Raw genomic sequence first — 18,323 nt, forward strand, 5'->3', positions numbered from 1 at the left:
AATTTTAAAATTTATAATATTAGTTAAAATATACACAAATTAATTTAAATATCTACATTAATAAAAAAAAATAACTCAAATGGCACGACATGATTGGTGTGAAAGGGGAAAAAAAGAAACATATATCATAAATTAATCTCCCAGGCACCATGACTGGACCACTTCCCTTTAATTATTGTTAAAAAAAATGGTAAAAATCTCATTTGCATTAAATTTGGGAAATTAATCGGGGGGGCAACTATTACATAATTATATAGACTCCATATTCTGATCTGGGGACATTATTGACTTTGTGGCGAGCTCTTTGCAAGTATAAAACTCCCCCATCACTCTACAGCTACAGAGCCGGTGGATTAAGGCAATCTTCTTAATTTTGTTTAGTGCATGTTTTGGAAGTAACGAAAAGAAATACCATGGAAAGTACCCCATGCTTTCTCCTCGTTGTCCTCCTCGCTGTTTCTTGTTCTGTAGTTCAAAACGAAGCTGCTGGCAAGAGGCAAGGCGAAGCACTCGGCCATCTCTACAAGGCCAAGTACTCGAAGGGAAATCTTAGCGTTGACAATAGTCTTTTTCAAGCAATTCAACATGTAGATGCATCCAGGTTTCATGATCAAGAGGGATTAAAAGAGAAGGATAGAATAGAGAGCTTGCCGGGACAGCCAAAAGTAGAGTTCTCGCAGTATGGAGGCTATGTTACCGTTGATGAATCTGCCGGACGAGCACTCTATTATTACTTTGCCGAGGCTCAACATTCTAAAGAGTCTTTGCCTCTTCTTCTCTGGCTCAATGGAGGTACACTCCCTCTTCTCTCATCCCTCGGCGTTTTCTTCCATGCTCTCTGTTTTTGTTCACTTCCGATATTTCAACAGTATCACTTTGCCAAAACAAATTGAAAATGTTCCCTTCATGTTAAAGAGGATTAGATGGTATATTAAAATTGATTGCTGGGTTCCTTTAATTAGCAACCTCATTTTCTGTTTGGATCTTGGATACATAGGATCTTCTACTTTTTGTGTGTTCTTTCTTAATTTTTCTTGTTCGTTCACTGTTAATCATCAGAGAAGCAGAATATACGGAAATATCCCATAAAGTTCTCAAGTCTCCGCTCTCAAATCTTTTCATCATTGTTTACTACCTTTTCTTCCTTTTCTCTCTCCCATGCCATGTGATTTTGCTTCTTGCTAATATCGCCACAGTCTTGCGTGACCGTATAAATACAAAACCGCCGGGATAATTAAATAATCCTGATCAGAAAGGTAGTTTATTTATTTGGTTGTACAATACCTAGTTTTCTTAATTAGGTGTAACTAATCACCAGAAAGAGATTATCTTTTAGCGCAGTGAGCCCTCATCGCAATGGGCCCTGGAACTTAGAAAAAAAGAAGAAGAAAACATGAAATCAACAACCCCACATGGTCAGCTGGCACATGATGGCTTCTCAATCCCATAATTCACTCCCATGAGGATTTCTAGCCGTTCATGATGCAACCCTCTTAATGCTATAGACTAATGATTTACAAGTAATCATTCTCTCACACTAAATGCTCAGGATATAATATGTCTGTCAAGTTGAAAATCCACCGTGCATCCACTCAGGAAGAACACCTACTAATATGAAAAAGAGGATTTGATTTAGTGGCTGGAGGCACATATCCCTCCTTCATCACATCATTTATAACTTGACTAACGAGTAATTTCTCCAAAAATATCATATAAAAAGACTAATTATTTGCACTCTCTACTCTACAGAAGACCTCAATGTGCTTAGTGACCGTATATTTGCTTGAATTTTTTTAATATAGGATGCTTCCCACTTTCTCTTCTCGTCACTAGAGCAAATAGCGCTCAAGTTCACTCGCATTAGCCACAAAATAATCATCTTGGCAATCTTGATGAAGAGTTACTTCAATAATTTAGACCCTGTATGGTGAATCTTGCCACCTCATCTGCGAGGCCATTTGCCAGCTTTATAGCAAAAAACCAAAATTGACGCTTTGCATATTTATAATCTCTAATTACTAATTGCGTTTTGCGTATTAATAATCGTTTATTAGGTAGGATATTGGATTTAATAGTTTCCACCCCTATTTTTTAGTATGTATGAAAATTAAACCAAACGGGATTAAAACTTTAAAATGGAGAGAGTATCATATTTTTACATTTTTTAAAACAAAAACGTATATAAATATTCCTAGACAAATAAAAAGTATTTTGCATTTGATCCGTTCCCTAAAGCTTTGAACTCCATCGCCTCATCTCCCGTGGCCGCTGGAGAAAACCCAAATAGAGAAGATGCTGACCTTTCTGATGGGCACAAAACTAATAGATGCTTTCTTGCTTTCTATGTGTGTTCATATACATGATGTATGTTTGTAAGTTAGAGAGAGAGAGAGTTTGATATTATGGTGGTGGTGGTGGTGTGTTCTAACACAAGAATAATTTCTTTATTGTAGGCCCCGGTTGTTCATCTTTGTCATATGGTGCAATGCAAGAACTTGGACCATTCCGAGTATACAGCGATGGCCAAGCACTTTATAAAAATAGACACTCATGGAATTATGGTATAAATCTTTAACTTTTATAAACGGTTGTTAATTTATTATTTACATCTAATGTTTTATGTGCACAAAGTGATAAAAAAATGGTTTTCTTTTTCAGCTGCAAATGTTTTGTTTCTTGAAACTCCTGCGGGAGTAGGGTTTTCATACTCAAACACGACATCAGATTACAAGAAAAGTGGGGATAAAACGACAGCTGAAGATAATTATGTGTTCTTAGTGAATTGGCTAGAGAGGTTTCCTGAATACAAAGATAGAGATTTCTACATATCAGGTGAAAGCTACGCGGGGCATTATGTGCCTCAACTTGCACACACTATTCTTTACCATAACAACAAGGCTAAGAAGACCATTGTCAATCTCAAAGGAATTCTAGTACGTATATTCTCTCTCAATCCTCCTGTAATCATATTTAAGGAATTAAATTTTAAATTTAGACTAAATCACCATTCAAAACCATCCCTTTTCCTCTTGGCTAGATTTCCTCAGTAGGTGATCAGGTTTGATAAATACTTGCCAACTTGCATTTCCTTCAAATAATTACAATACTTGACTTGCACATGACAGCATCATTGGATTTACGCAAAACTTGGTAGATGTGGACCGGTCGGGGTGTCCTTCGGTCCCAAAGCCGGGAAAGGCAGCCCACATTCCATTATTTGTGATAGAATTAGATTGTTCGCTAGAATCATTTATTATTATTTTTCAAATATCTTTCTTAATTTAATAATTTAAATTTTTAAATAAGATTTTCAAAATATAATTTATATTATTCTCTAACATATCCCTTCAAGTAAAAGCTTTTTTAGGCTTGAAACTTATATAGACTTTCATTCTCTTGTGGCTTAATTGTTATCAAATAAATGGGAGATGGTAGAGATTCGAACTCGTGACCACTTGGTTATCAAGGCTCTGATACCATGTAAAAGAATCATCTCAACCCAATAGCTTAAACTTTTAGGTGAGGTTCCAGAATATCATTTATATTATTTTCTAACCATTATAATGTAAGAGATTGAAAAAAAGAGAGGAAAATCTCAAGTGACTTGAAAAAACGACTAACATGAATCTTACTGGTGCAAATTATTGGCTTACATAACAGTAATGTTGCATTCTCTTGTGGAAATTGCAGATTGGGAATGCAGTGATCAATGACGAAACTGATAGTATAGGGATGTATAGCTATTTCGGAAACCATGCTCTAATCTCAGATGAGATGGTTCAGAAAATACTAAAATCTTGCGATTTCTCAGCCAACGCGACATCCCAGTCTGATGAGTGCAATCAAGCAGCAGAAGCAGCAGGCAAGGATACCAGTTATATCAATATATACAACATCTATGGTCCGTTGTGCCTTCGTGAGGGTACCACAGCAAATCCTAAGAAACCTTCTGTAAGTAATTAAGACATTTGTTTTATAAAAATCATAAACTATACAAAATATCCCTCCAATTAACCTGCTTGACTATGACTATATATCTTGTGCCGCAGCTGGTGGATTTTGATCCATGTTCTGATTATTATGTGTATGCTTATCTTAATCGACCTGATGTCCAAGAAGCCATGCACGCCAATGTCACCAAACTTACTCATGATTGGGAGCCCTGTAGTGATGTCATATCAAATTGGTCAGATAGCCCTTCAACAATTATTCCGCTACTGCAAGAATTCATGGCAAACGGTCTTCGAGTGTGGCTATTTAGGTAAAGTAATAAGGAGCTTAATTATATATATAATCATCATGATTATTTTCAATATTCTCTCATTATATCACATATGTTAGTGGGTTCTTAATTAATTTTTAGTATAATATTGTCTTGCACTTCGTTGAGTGGGGTCCTTGTTAACTTGATAATAGCTAGCAAGCCTCATATACTTCTGTGACACTTCGTAAATGTTGTTAATTTACAAAAGGTAATTAAGATTAATTATCATAATTTGTAGCCACTGCCATCTGCAGCATCTCTAATTATGTTTGCGCTGCCGCCTGCCCTTCTTCTTCTTCTTCTTCTTTTTTTTTTTTTTTTTTATCATAAAGAGATATGAAGTGATCGTATGATCTATTCTAATGATAAATCTTCATTGCATGTAATTTCAGTGGTGATACAGACGGAAGGGTGCCATTTACTTCAACTCAATATTCTATAAATAAGATGAAACTTCAAGTTAAAACCGAATGGCATCCTTGGTACGTCAAAGGCGAGGTAAGTTTTTTTTTTTTTTCAAGATATATAATTAATTAATCAGCATTCAATAGTTCTACGAAATTGTAGAAAAAATATGAAATAATTTTGCTTTTTTGTAGGTGGGAGGATACACACAAGTGTATAAAGGAGATTTAACGTTTGCCACCGTGAGAGGGGCAGGGCATCAAGTGCCAAGCTATCAGCCATTGAGAGCACTTTCATTAGTCAAGCACTTCCTTGATGGCACGCCTCTTCCAGATACTACAAGATATTAAATCCATTTCTCTGTAATTTTATTCAAACAATCATTTCTTATATATTTATAAGAAATACTATTCCATAAGGGTAATTAGAAAAGGGAAGTTTATTTCTTTTCTGTATCTATTAATTTTATTTTGAAAATAATTTCTTTCAATTTAAATAAAAATATAGTAAATTTTAAAGTCTTACTAAAAAAAATTAACAAAGTATCTCTAGCATTTTTGCTCTGTGGATAATCTCCAAATAGATCTCTAATAAAAATAATGTTACACAACATGAATATGGAAGTGAATGTTTTTGCGGTTAGCTTTTGAAAATATTTTTTACTTGAAAAAATATTTAATATGCATAATTCTTCTCAATGAAAAATATCCAAAATATCTTACATCACAATATTAATCCTTACTATATATATACAAAAACTGAACTCTTAAAAAATATTTGATTGACTATTATATTCTTAATATGTGTACCTGTATGTATGTATCGTATTAATTTCTATTATTAATATGTAATTAAATTCAACCCATCCCTAATTAAGAAAATCAAAACCAACATTGAAAGAAATTATTAAAAACCTAAAAAGATTGATTGATCTTGTTTTTATTTATATTTAAATTATTAACCATATAAAATCTAAAATAACATAGAATAAGTTTCTTAAATTACTCCTAATTTAGGAAGTACATTATTAACACTTTATTTTGTCAATGAAAAATCTAAAAAAACTTGGAAAAGAAGCTTTAAAAATATTTAATATATAATATTAGACGATTTCCATTTATCTCAGCAAACAACACATTGTGTGAATTTTTTTTTTACATTCATAATTTGTTTTTTGATTTTTTACAAAGAAATGGAATGGAACCGCAAATGTCTGATTGACATTTATATTCTTAATATGCGTGTATGTATCTTAGACATTTGCCTTCAGACCTGAATAAATTAAAGGATTTTATTGAATTTTTTTTTATCCTTAGGGACCTAATTTGGAGGTTACCAGTATTTATAATAAGGAGATATTAATTAGTATTTTCCCCAGAAAAATAGAATGGAACCGCAAATGCCTGCGGGACCGGAAACAACACTTGATTGATTCGGTCTTTATCAAGACATGCACAAGCACCTGGAAACTCGCATCCTTTTAGTTCCAGGAAGGCAGGAACAATGGTCAAACACCTGAATTTCGAAGCTGATCACAAGCTAACGTTATCAGAAAAAAAGTACGAGGATGTCTTTCCCGCTAACATTCTATTAACCTGGTCAAAGGGATCTCAGAAACTAACTGTGGAATCGGACTCTGCTATTGTTATCGATCTTATCACAAAGAATAAAATAAATATTAACAGAAATTACAGCCTCATCATGAAAGCTAGGGACCTGTTAGCAAGGGAGTGGGAGGTTTAATTAGACGACTCATGTTTATAGGAGAGTAAATTTTATAGGAAGATTTGTATTTTTGATGATCCACCTGCGGATATTCTTACCACTTTAATCAACATAATAATAATAAAAATAAGTAAATAAAAAAAAAATTTCTAAAAAGCCCTGTGAATTTTGTTTTTTTTGGGTGATTTTTTTTAGAAACTAGTATTTTAGAATTTTGTTTTTTAATTATTAGTTTTTTTCATAGGAAACTAGGATTTTTTATGTGAGTGATCTTGATTACCTAGATTAGTCATAGCTACATTATTTGAAAAGCATAATAAATTCATATTCCATGATCGATCTTCTTCACTTTTTTTTTTTCTCTCTGTCTTGATTATTTGGATCTCTTTCTAGAATAAGGTTTGATTATCCATATCAAGCACCATTAGCATCAAAACTAGAATTTATTTATAGGATATATACCACTAATCACCCTAAAATCTCTTGCACTACATACATTGTTGTGCTATTTATTAGAATGATAATGGCTAAATATATCTATAGAAAACAAATTATATAAAGGGACGGATATTTGTTTCCAAATAGAAATTAAGGTTTCATAAATAGGATCAGGAATTTAATGAAACGGTCAATGAATATCATCTCTCAGCCGTGGGTTCTCCTTGTAGTCTCATGCTAGGTTATTCCAGTTACAATATCATATAAAAATTGAAAAAACATTTGTCCTAAACCTTTTCTTGCTTTCTATTTCTTTTTTTTTCTCGGTTTTTTATGTTTTGAGGAGAGGGAGAAAGAAAAACACGATGGGAAAGATACCTTGTTTGCTTCTTGTTTTCATTGCAACTCTTTCACATTCTGTAGCTCAAAATCATGGCATCAAGAACCAAGGCGAAGCACTTGACAATCTCTACAAAGCCAAGTTTAGTAGAGATTCCAGAATTGATACAGGTCCTTTCGAGGTACTTGACACGAACCAATTTGAGGCGATGAATATGCTTTTAGATGAATCAGAAGTTCATCCTCGTCAAAAGGGATCAAAGGAGAAAGACAGAATCAAAATGTTGCCCGGACAACCCCGTGTCAACTTCTCACAATACGGTGGTTATGTTACTGTTAATGAATCTGCAGGTTCAGCACTGTATTATTATTTTGTTGAAGCTGATCAACATTCAAAGGAGTCCGCATTGCCTCTTCTTCTTTGGCTAAATGGAGGTAATTTGTTGCTCTTTACCCTATTTTCAATTGTCATTGCCATCATCTGCAAAATACTTCGTGTTCTTTATTTGTTGCTTCATTTGGAAACAGATTGAGTGCCTAAGAAATTTTGATGTTGTATAAATAAGTTTTTCATACAAAATTCGCATATAGTTTTTCATCCACGCTTTACTATCTATCAATTATAAGTTTAACATATATAAAAATTCTATTTGCATCATTAAAAAAAAAATGTTATTTCTTAATTAGCACCTTAATTTTGTTATTCCTTTTTTTTATTTTCATATTTGAGACCGGACAAAATATGACATATGTCATGACTCTTATATGCGTGAAAGTATATTTAGCAATATATATACAGCATGGTTCATGTAAAACATGATTTATGTTAGGTTAATGATAGTGTTGTGGTATTTACTTTTTAAATTAATTTTTATTTAATTTAAATATGGTATTCATCTTTTTCTTTAGATAATGTTTGTTTTGCTGTCAAATTATTTTTTTAAATATTATTTTTATGTATTTAGATCGTGTTGATATATTAATGTTAAAAATAAATTAATAAAAGTATAAAAAAATATTTTTTTAAAAATAACCATTATTATTATAATATCATACATACTACCTGAAAAAAAAAAACGACATTCATGAGCTGCTTCATTTAAAAAAATAAATGAAAACTTAGGTAGAGTTGATTTGTTGACGCAGGCCCAGGCTGTTCATCACTGGCATATGGGGCAATGGAAGAGCTTGGACCATTTCGTGTACACAGCAATGGGAAAACTCTTTACAGAAACAAGTATTCATGGAATAAGGGTATGTTTTATCTTTTTTCTTACAATTGAATGATTTTCGAAACGAGGTTAGTCTTCCTCGGGAATTTTTCATGAACTAACTTAATCCTCTCCTTTTTCAGTTGCAAATGTTTTGTTCTTGGAGTCCCCTGCTGGAGTAGGGTTTTCATACTCTAAAGCAACATCGGACTTCACTTACACTAGCGGAGATAGAGAAACAGCTGCACAAAATTATATGTTCCTTGTAAATTGGTTGGAAAGATTTCCCGAATACAAAGACAGAGATTTTTACATAGCCGGAGAGAGCTACGCGGGACACTACGTGCCTCAACTTGCACATAATATTCTTCATCACAATAAGAAAGCTAAGAGGAGTGTCGTCAACCTCAAAGGAATCATGGTGTGTGTCTCTCCTCCTCTAATTTCTTCCTTTTTAACACATAAAACTATTTCTTCCCTTCCCTTTCACGTATCAGCTTATTTTCTTAATTCTTAACTGAGAAATTATTTGATACCAGTCATGACCTGATTTATGTCCTCCACCTTCGTTTAACAACTTTATTTCTTAAAGCAGAGTGGTTATTTGATATTAAACAGCTTGCACATGATTCATAGAACTCTCATCCATCGCAGAAGCTTAAGTTATTAGATAAATAAATCTTTCGACACCTGAAAATCTTTTTTTCCCAGCATTGCAGTCAATTTGTTAGTAACATTTTATTACATCTCTTTGGTGCAGATTGGAAATTCTGTGATCAATGATCATACCGATATGCAAGGGATGTATGACTTCTTTGGAACACATGCTATAACTTCAAATGAGAACTTCCGTAAAATTCAGCACTACTGTAATTTCTCAAGTGCCGGTGGTTTATATAAAGAGTGCCAAGAAGCCATGGACAAAGCAGATACAGATGTTAGTGTCATTGACATTTACAACATCTATGGCCCCTCATGCTTCAACAGTAATCTCACGTCCAAGCCAAAGAAGACATCAGTAAGTGAATGAACGTTCTTAAGAAAAATATATATATATATATATATATATATACACTTCCGTTCAAGTTTTCACTTATTTTTGGGTCAATTATTTCACAATTCTTCAACTCTAATTTTCATGAAAAAATACCTTAAAATAAACTTACTCATAATTTAAAATATTTTGGAGTTTTAAGTAATTCTGGATGTGACTTGACTTGAATGATTTTTGGTGCAGCCGATGAACTTCGACCCCTGCAGCGATTCTTATGTGTTGGCTTATCTTAATAGACCGGATGTCCAAGAAGCCATGCATGCCAATGTGACCAAACTTGCTTACGATTGGCAACCATGCGGCGGTTTTAACTGGGTTGATAGTGCCTCCACTGTTCTTCCCTTGCTAAAGGAGTTCATGGCAAATGGACTTCGAGTATGGGTATTCAGGTTAGTAAATTCACAACCACCATAATCGTGTAGTTGTTGGTGAAATGCCCTTGCACTTGCTGATGGGGACCAAACTTTGCAAAAGTCTCCCAACTTTTCACTAAGATCAAATGGATTTTTATGTTTTTTTTTAGATCAGTTTTATTACAACGAGACACTTTTTTTTTAGTTCAGACCATTTTGACTGAACAAAAGCTTACTGATCTTTGTTTCAATGGCGTACAGCGGTGATACAGACGGAAGGGTACCAGTTACTTCTTCCCAGTATTCAATAAACGAGATGAACCTTCCTGTTAAAACTCAATGGCATCCTTGGTTCTCCAATCAAGAGGTGATTTACCACTCCAGCATTCACTAAATCATAATATCTGAAGTAAACAAGTATCATAACAATGGAAGATGCTTATTAAGAATGTAATGATCTCAACATTGAGCTGCATTTTTTCATACTTTTCCAGGTTGGTGGGTATGTACAAGTATACAAAGGGGACTTGACATTCGCAACTGTAAGAGGGGCTGGGCATATGGTACCAAGCATCCAGCCCGTGAGAGCACTTTCATTGATCAGTCACTTCCTTGCTGGCACACCTCTCCCATAGCCAAAGTCAAAACATAGTGCCTTATTATTTCTTTTGTTACGTAAGCTTGCAATTCTTTGTTTCACTTCTGGAAACAATAGTCTGATAGGCTTGTTTTCGCTTTCCTTGTGTTCGTTAACAAGCCAGAATTCTTTGGGGAGGAAGCTATACTCCTGCTGTGATAATCAGTTACCTAAACAACTTGACACAATGCCATGAAAAAATATTTTCCCTTGCAATTAAAGTTATACACGATTCACAGGAAGTCAGAAACAGAATATCGTTGTTTCAATAATTCAAAATATTATTGATTACAGAAAGAATACATTTTATAGTTGATATGAAAGAGACACTATAACAAGCAACCCCATAAATCTTTACGTGTCAAAGCCATCAATTATCTCCACACAAGGGATGTGTATCAATGGCCAGTACACTCTATTCTCCTTGGAGCAGCGCTGTGTCAGTAACAGACAATCCCTGATGCTGAATCTTCCTAGTGCACGACGTAGGCATTACCTAGGCAACGACTAATTCAATTTAGGACAATCAACAATTTCTAGCTCTTTTAGAGATGCAAGACTTTGGAGCTGCATGGATAGAGATTCCGAATTTGAAAGTCTTCCAATCCAGACGGAAGTAAGAGCTGTATGAAGCAGACACTCCTCATCTGGAAAGGTTACAGTGTCAACATCCACCAGCTATGCTAAAATCTCTAAGAAAGGCTAGACTTTGCAAGTTCCACTTTGACAGGTGCCCATCTAGATTGTCGCAATCCCAGGTCTCAAGTGGTATCAGGTTTGGAGGTAGATCGCCATTTGGAAAGGATTCAAGAGCTATGCAGCTACAAATTGTCAGTTCCTGCAGAGATGTGAGTTTTCGCATCTCATTGGACAGAGACTTGAGCTTTTTGCAGTTGTATACATTCATCATTCTAAGTTTAGGGAGGAAGGGACCAACTCCTGGAAAGCACTTGATATCAGAACAATGGCTTAAATTTAATTCAATAAGATGCTTGAAGCTGCTAGGACACTCAGGAAAGCTTGTCAGAAATGTATTGAAGGGACATATCATCAAGCAGTATGCTTTCTGAAAGCGCTTCAATTGGAAACAATCCCAAATTCTTAGCGTCTTGAGTTGACTTGGTAATTTCCAAGCTGGAAACGATGTGATAGATGGACAAACAATAATCTCCAAGTTCTCAAAATGATACAAAGTGTCAGGGAGAGATTTTCATTGTGCATAGTCCCCTCAAGTAGAGACCATAATTATGTACAGAATCGTATCTTCAACCCAATTGTCTTCAAGAGGAAACTTGTTCAAACCATCAGGGAGAGATTTAAGAGCTTTACAACCCCAAAGTACTAGATGTCTGAGTGACGATAAAAGTCCAGCTTCAGCGATGGACACAAACTTCGAGCATGATTACGTACTTACTCAATTACCCTTATCATTAAAATTTATTCGTCTTGTTTTGGGGAATTAGTGTAATTTTATAATGGTTTTTTATTATTGTTGTTTAGTTCTAGAAATATTTTTGTTTTTTTTTAATTAATGATGATTATTTTATTACCCTTATAATTTAAATTTTTTAGTCTTGATTTCAAGGGCTTGATTGTAATTTCATAATATTTTTTGTTTGTGTTATTTAACACTAGAGATATATTTGCTTTTGTACAAATAAAAAAAAAATAGAAAAAGAAAAAATCTTGATGTGTGCCTGGCACGTGTTAGCTGCCTTTGGGCAACAGCACATTCGACTAACTTCGAAGATGATGAATCATGATTTCACCCATCATTAGATTCATTTTGGATTCATTTTGGCGTCCTTTTTTTTTTTTTTTTTTTTCTAGATGGCGCATGTATTATAGTTGGGTTTGATTAATTTGGCGTCAATTTGCCTTTTATTCTTTGTTTTCCTTCTTTTTTTTTCTCGAATTGCTTGTTGGCCATGCAAAAAATTATATCGACCCTTCAATTTTTTTTCTTTTTGATTCATTCATTTTTTTTTTAATTGCAATTTTTTTCTTTACAATTATTATTTCTAATTCGATTTTAGTTTTGATTTCTTCCATGGTGTTTTGATCTTGTTAATTTTTTTTTATCAAATTTGGATACTCATTATTTTAATTGTTATTTTTTAATTTTGAATCATTTTCTTGATTGATTTTTTTTCAATTTCATCCCCAAACATTTATTTTTATTTAATTTTCATGTCAAATTTGATCCTAATTCTTTTAATTAATTACTATTTTTTTAATCATTTTCTTAATTGGTTTTTTTTTTCCAAAAAAAATTTTTTTTCTAAACATTTAATTTTATGTTGAATTTAGTCATAATTCTTTTAATTACTATTTGTTTTGTTTTACATTGTTTTTTGGATTGATTTTTTTTTTTTAATTTCATCTTTCAATATTTATTTGATTATGAATAATTGCTTTTTGGTTTTTCTGGGTTGTCTCTAGTGAGGTCACTCAAGTTTCATAACCCTGGTTATAGATTTAAAAAATAAGACTGAGTCAACTTTAGTGTTTTTTTCAAAAAAACAATTTTTTTCAGTATTTTTTTTTTTGGTTTTCTATTTATGGGGTTATTTTAATTCATACCATTGATCATGTGTTTGATTTGTTGACATGGGTTGGCTACCAGGTTCGCTTGAGACTTTTTTTTAATTTTTTTTTATATCTTTCCATCATATCAACAAATATGCATTCCTTACATTTTGTTGACGTGTTTAACCTTGCATAATATTTTTTATGGTGTGAGTGCATTCATTTAGTTTAATTTGTATTTATCGTTTATGTCATAGGTTTTCTTAGGTTTGATTTATTATTTATTTATTTAAATAAATAAATTTAATAAATACAATCAAAAATTTATTTTTACAGTTTGTTTCTTGGTTACTGTTAATAATATTTTTTATATATATAAATAGTTATCAATACATTGTAGTTAGATGATTGGATACCTAGTATTTAGTTAGAAAATTGAAAACACAGTCGGAGAAGCCCACTCTCCGGGCCTTATTTTTTAAAAAAATAAAATTAAAGGGTATCTCCTTAATGCTTTGAAGAAAAATAACAAACAATGAGTTATTTGCACAACTAAGATTCTCGCAACTCAGAAAATCAGGCTAATCTATTTTCAGATCAAGAAAACTCATTTTCAACAATATTTTGAATTGAAAGAAACTAAAAAAACACCTAAACCTTATAAAACATATTCATAGCCTTTAACAATTCAGAAATTGGATGAAAAATCCATAACCAATCAGCCGAAATAAAAATTATTTTTCGAGTTCAGATTTACCATTTCAAACAAGTTTAAAAAAAAAAAACACTTTGTATAAACTTTTCTCCATCAAAAGAAACTCATTGACACAAAAAACCACTTATTTTTATGGCCGAATCCGTCTCAACCAAAACTTTCTTTCTCTACAATTGGAATCCAGATATTTTATCACTCATCTATCAAATTCAAGGACCAAAAAACAAAAAAAAAATAAAATTTAATGAGACTAAAATTGAATTTAATAAATTGTTAAGAATTTAAAGTTTATAATTTGAAAAGTTAGAATACTGAAGTTTACATGTATTCCCGAGTTTAGAAAAACATCTTTTTTGAATGCTTTTTTCAGTGTAGTTCTCTTTCTTTAAATTTTGCTCTTTCTTAATAAATATGTTTCAATTGACTTTGGGGTTATAAGTGTATGATAATAAGAAAGGGGGACTAAAAAAAGACAAGTCGCCGGGCATCCACGATAAATTGTTCCTTGTTTAACATTGGTATGGAGAACATTACATTTTCCCATGACTTTTAGAGTATTTCTTAATTCTTAATTAATGACCAGGCTTCGTTGCAACAGTTAAAATAACCATAAAACAAGAAGCAGCAAGAACAAAGGAACACCAAGATGCACTAGGCAAGTCTCGTGACAATAGACTGCAAAACTTGCTTCTGCAAGTGTTTCTTCGTCCAGCAAAACTCATGATTGCTAGCTCCAGTCACTAACCATCCTATTGCTGCCACAAAACTGAAGAATCTGTTGCCAAATTCTTCCAGTAATTAACCACATAAGTAAAGAACATGGACCAGTTGTTCATTGCTCCGGTCACAAATTAACCATCCTTCGTCCATTTGTTCTAAAAGAATTTGGCATATAAAAAAAACACCTGTCCATGTTCTCAGTACTGTACGTGCATGATCACCAACAGGTGGAAACTGGTCTTATTGGAAACATATACATGGAAATAATTTCTGAGACATATATACTCTATACAATAACCCTAAACTATTATGTCTTAATAATATCAGCTTCTTTCAAAAAAAAATAACCCTAAACTTAGGTAGTGCAGATATGCTAGCTCTATGAACAGCCAAGACTATGCCCGTGTTCATAGAGAAATGATATATCCATCTGTATAGGTAGACTAATATATCTTTTCACAAACCTGAATCTATATAGCGACAAACCCTACCACCAATCAAACCTGAATAATACCACCAGGGAGACTACATTTCTTTCTGCTTATAGAAGTAGTCAAAACGCTTGTGAGGCCTTTTTTATGTGCCCAGTGTGATGAATGGATGAACGACAAATAGAAAACTTTGCAAGGGACTTTCTATGTATAGAAAACCTACCTAGCTAACACATCATCATCAATATTTGGGATAAATCTTTATCTTGCCAGTCAAAATTTAGCAAGACCACCGAGGAGGCTGGTTAATTAGAACTTAGAACCCACAATTGTTGATGTACAGGGAGCACTTGATACCTGAAAGAATCACGACTTGATAAAACATCGATTGGTGAGTAAAAACCCTCGGCCTATATCCACAACATAACTAAATCATCCTTGTCAAATTTTCAGTCCTTTTGAGAGGTGGAACAATTGCAGAAGTGATCTCCTTAAAATGGGAGAGAAGATGATCCAATCCCAAAGGCATGCATGGTTTCTTTCTGCCCTAGAAAGTGAGTTGTCCAAAGAGGTAAAGACCGCTCAAATCATGAGGTGGGTTGCTTTTCACCTCACCATCAATTTGGTGCAAACTAATAGAAATAACAATATATTAGCAGTAAAGCAGTAACATTAAATTAGAAGCTAGGATATATACTCCATCATTAATTTATTTCTGAGCGCAGATTATTACAAGTAAGGCTACCAGGAGTAGAAATGAACAAACTGTGCCTGTAAAACAAAATAGGAAAGTGCAAGCACGGAAATTAACGAAATCTATTTCTGGTATGTGCATACTGGCTCCTTAAATTTGCATAAGGTCCTCCTTCAATTGTTAACGATGCCTGTGCTAGCTGGTTAATCAAGAGCCCCAGATTTGTTTAAGGAAATACTGCTTAATTATGCTATTACAACTAATTACCTACCTTTTACCGATCTTAATTAACCCTTGTTTACCACTCGTCCTCGCGCGTATATCTCACAATTTCATATATATCTTCTCCCATTCGGTATAGTGAGTAGAACGCAGCCTGCCCCCATATTGTTTTGCAGCCTGTGGTAAGCCTTTACATTTTCTGGCTATTTTTTCCATAATTGCTTGAAGCTTTGGGTCGGTGTCAAACTTTGATTTTGCCTTCGCATGGTCTACAAGCATTGACAGACAATCGTCATCTGATAACTCCTCTAGATGGTGAGTAGTGGAGATGGCAGCCATGATTGGTGGGACGCTGTTGTTTCGCGTGGTCACAACTATTTTAACTTTATAGCCTGCAAAGGGTTGGCATAGAAGATCCCATCGTTCACGGTCCAGATCGCAAACATGATCTAGCACAATTAAACAGCTCTTTCCATAAAGTTTCTCTCTTAGCTTTACCTGAAGCAAATCCAAATTATCAGTAAAATTGCAAGCGTCAGTAACGCTCTGCAGGATTGTTCTTGTTATGCTCACAACATCAAAGTCTTTTGAATTATCAAAAACCCAAGCGCTCAAATCGAAAGCGTTGACCACTGTGTCATCATTGTATACAAGCTGAGCTAGAGTGGTCTTGCCAACCCCTTCCTTCCCACCTATAGCTACCACAAAAACCCTACCATTGATATCTGCTTCTCCCTTCAGTAACCATCCAAGAACGACCTCTATGTCCTTCTCTCTGCCATAAACACTAGATCCATCAAGTATAGAAGTTGAAGGGGTTATTTTCCCTCCTGATCTATGATACCTCTCTCCACAACTGCTTCTCAAATCTCTGGATCTTGTACTATATTCCTCATCCTTGGTATCCATATCAGAACTTGGCGGTTTCAACAAACAGCAACAGATCAATCTCCCTTGACGGTGTCTGGTCATGTTTTGTTTTGAAGCTTTGATCAACTGTGAGTTGTTACTCTTGAACATCTTAATTTTTTGGGTCTAAAGGCAACTTTTCTGGGACTAGAAAATGAAGGGAAGCTCAGAGCTGAGAGGGTTTGTTAAAAGCAAGAAAATATGAACTTGGTAGGGTTGGAAAAGTCGCTGAAGAGGATGAACTACTCAAATGGTCCTGCTTGTGTCTACGTATATATGCTGTGGGTCATGTACATTTGCGAGAGAGAGAGAGAGAGAGAGAGAGAGGGCACGTAGCTTCGATATTGCTGCGAAACCCTTGTGTTATGTCACTCAAAACGCGTTTAATAATTGGTAAATAGCAGGATCTTTAGCAGGATCTTTAGCAATTGTTATTTTTACGAGCTTTAATAATTGGTAAATATATTTGAGCTTCATATTCATATATATTACCAATCACTACATACTGAAAGATTATTTATGTGTGGGCAGTTTTAATTTAGTGTACGTAGTTGAAATTTATTTATATGTTTTAAAAAATGCAAGAGACTCATTTATTTATAATCTTACTAATTAGTTCTATGAAATATTACAATCTAAGTATAGAAAATTATGATTCAATAAATAAATTAACATTTATGTATCTTTAATTTGAAAGTAAACCTCTTGCCCTGATATTAGGTTTTAGGCTTATTGAAAGATAAACAAATATTATTTTTTAAAGTAGTTTTTATTAGGAAAATTGATTAAGATAATAATTTTTATTTTTTAAAATTTTATTTTTTGATATTGACATGTTAAAACGACACAAAAATATTAAAAATTTTAATTTAAAGTATAAAAAATTTATAATTTAATAAAAAAATCAGTTCAACTATAACTTAAAATATAATCTAAGTCAAGGGCTAGCCGGCATATATTAATGAAAAATGAGGACTTAACTTGTGAAAAAAATCAGCTTAAACCTGAGATTTTATCAACCCTTAGATTTAAAATTTCTATCCAAGATAAACACTTGGATCCATATACAAATTTAGCCAGATTAATTGACGAGAATCCTAAGTAAATAAATAAACAAGTCAACCCTCTTTGTCGATAACAACTGAGACAAACATGGATTCGTTACCGTCTTGAGAAGAATTGTCATCAAATCATTAAATAACTCCCTCTCCAACTCGTTGAAAATGGAGAAACTCTTACATCAACTTGTTGGTGCATAATATCCACTATCTGTAATTGATCCATTTACAAAAATCTATGCTCTGGTAATTTCATATAATGATAATTGTGAAGCACCAAAAGTCGCAATCCGAGCAAGATGACAGATTTTTAATATATAGTGATATGAAGCCTCTCTTCTATAGGGAGTTTATCCCCCCACACAAGAGCTTGTCAAGTTAAAATCAGATTTCATATGTGTGTGCAATATAATTGGTAAGAATTAATATGGCTGTATATAGTGAAATATATGTGGGTGTGTGTGTGTGTGTGTGTGAAATCAGCTAATTAAAAAGCACATTAATGATTTTCTTTATATTCGACACTTATTATAATTAATTATATAAACAAATCTTAACTCAATCAGCAATTGCAGCTAAACAATAACTTGAGGTGATTAACAACAAGTGATTCGTCAAA

General features: G+C 33.4%; 3 protein-coding genes across 3 annotated transcripts; 2 read left to right on the forward strand and 1 right to left on the reverse strand.

Annotated features, from left to right (window-relative positions):
- Positions 1-307: 307 nt before the first annotated feature.
- LOC118035110 (serine carboxypeptidase-like 40) lies at positions 308-5,126 on the forward strand. Its single transcript, XM_035040599.2, has 7 exons — positions 308-792; positions 2,454-2,561; positions 2,659-2,933; positions 3,691-3,951; positions 4,050-4,261; positions 4,657-4,762; positions 4,864-5,126. Exons 1-7 carry the CDS (start codon positions 414-416, stop codon positions 5,017-5,019), a joined length of 1,497 nt encoding a protein of 498 aa, XP_034896490.1. The 5' UTR covers positions 308-413; the 3' UTR covers positions 5,020-5,126.
- A 2,071-nt stretch (positions 5,127-7,197) lies between these two features.
- Positions 7,198-10,424, forward strand: LOC118035109 (serine carboxypeptidase-like 40). The gene is made up of 7 exons (XM_035040598.1): positions 7,198-7,606; positions 8,318-8,425; positions 8,526-8,803; positions 9,143-9,400; positions 9,620-9,825; positions 10,051-10,156; positions 10,284-10,424. The coding sequence occupies exons 1-7, from the start codon at positions 7,198-7,200 to the stop codon at positions 10,422-10,424; spliced, it is 1,506 nt and encodes a 501-aa protein (XP_034896489.1).
- A 5,415-nt stretch (positions 10,425-15,839) lies between these two features.
- Positions 15,840-16,709, reverse strand: LOC118035258 (putative disease resistance RPP13-like protein 1). The gene has a single exon (XM_035040795.1). The coding sequence runs from the start codon at positions 16,707-16,709 to the stop codon at positions 15,840-15,842; it is 870 nt and encodes a 289-aa protein (XP_034896686.1).
- Positions 16,710-18,323: the final 1,614 nt, after the last annotated feature.

Source organism: Populus alba, chromosome 9 (genome assembly GCF_005239225.2).
Source record: "Populus alba chromosome 9, ASM523922v2, whole genome shotgun sequence".
NCBI lineage: Eukaryota > Viridiplantae > Streptophyta > Magnoliopsida > Malpighiales > Salicaceae > Populus > Populus alba.

Coding starts and splice junctions, on each gene's coding strand:
- LOC118035110 (XM_035040599.2), top strand. CDS start 414: ATGGAAAGTACCCCATGCTTTCTCCTCGTTGTCCTCCTCGCTGTTTCT. Junction 793..2,453: donor TCTTCTCTGGCTCAATGGAG/GTACACTCCCTC, acceptor TCTTTATTGTAG/GCCCCGGTTGTTCATCTTTG. Junction 4,262..4,656: donor CTTCGAGTGTGGCTATTTAG/GTAAAGTAATAA, acceptor ATGTAATTTCAG/TGGTGATACAGACGGAAGGG.
- LOC118035109 (XM_035040598.1), top strand. CDS start 7,198: ATGGGAAAGATACCTTGTTTGCTTCTTGTTTTCATTGCAACTCTTTCA. Junction 7,607..8,317: donor TCTTCTTTGGCTAAATGGAG/GTAATTTGTTGC, acceptor TTGTTGACGCAG/GCCCAGGCTGTTCATCACTG. Junction 8,426..8,525: donor CAAGTATTCATGGAATAAGG/GTATGTTTTATC, acceptor CTCCTTTTTCAG/TTGCAAATGTTTTGTTCTTG.
- LOC118035258 (XM_035040795.1), bottom strand. CDS start 16,709: ATGACCAGACACCGTCAAGGGAGATTGATCTGTTGCTGTTTGTTGAAA.